A 714-nucleotide genomic window follows, 5' to 3' on the forward strand; every position below is an offset into this window, starting at 1 on the left:
TGAAGTACGGCGTAGACGACCGGCGCTGGGGTTTTGGTTCTTATGAAATATAAACCATCGCACCGCACGATCGTTTGCGGCATCGTGCGCAACCCTCGAAATGCATCAAGACTACATGCGAGTGCTAAAGCGCTCTCTCTCTCTCTCTCTCTCTCTCTCTCTCTCTCTATGCGTTACTTGCATAATGAAGATACGTGAACTAACGTTATCGTTTGACACCATCCCTTGGAGAATAGCAGCGACTCGGGGTTGATCCAAGTTGCTCCGGGTTAAACTGAATTTCTTCAATTTCGGACTGGCTTTAATTCCTTCTCCCAGACTCAAGCAATCCTCCAGCGAGAACCTGTACGAGCGATGAATGTTTTATCAGTCGTTTAACACGGGGAGGATCCTCTTCATCTTTGCGCTCACTGGACTTCCGACTCACTCGAAGTCCCGCCACTCGAAACCGTCGTTCATATAGATCATGCCGAAGTTGAGGTAAATCTCGGTAAGATGCGGGAATTGTGGGAGTACGACTGCCATGGGAATGTGATGCGCGACGTCTTCCTCTAGGATTGATTCATCGCTCTCCTCGTTGTCTCGCTTTGTCTGCTTTCTGGAAGCCGCATCCAGGCGTGCATGAGAAACGCAATTTGTCGAGAATTAATTTTTTATTCAATATTATCGGTTAATTAAGAATAATAATTATCAAGACAATATTTTTATAATAAT

At 45.7% G+C, this 714-nt stretch overlaps 1 protein-coding gene across 1 annotated transcript; it reads right to left on the reverse strand.

Annotated features, from left to right (window-relative positions):
* Positions 1-204: 204 nt before the first annotated feature.
* On the reverse strand, positions 205-651 carry LOC105461226 (T-complex-associated testis-expressed protein 1-like; the record flags this gene model as incomplete). Its single annotated transcript, XM_011707728.1, has 2 exons — positions 428-651; positions 205-343 (listed from the first exon to the last, which is right to left on the reverse strand). Coding segments are annotated over exons 1-2 (237 nt in total), but the record flags the coding sequence as incomplete, so codon positions are not given.
* Positions 652-714: the final 63 nt, after the last annotated feature.

The sequence above is a fragment of the Wasmannia auropunctata genome, unplaced genomic scaffold (genome assembly GCF_000956235.1).
Source record: "Wasmannia auropunctata unplaced genomic scaffold, wasmannia.A_1.0 LD307078.1, whole genome shotgun sequence".
NCBI lineage: Eukaryota > Metazoa > Arthropoda > Insecta > Hymenoptera > Formicidae > Wasmannia > Wasmannia auropunctata.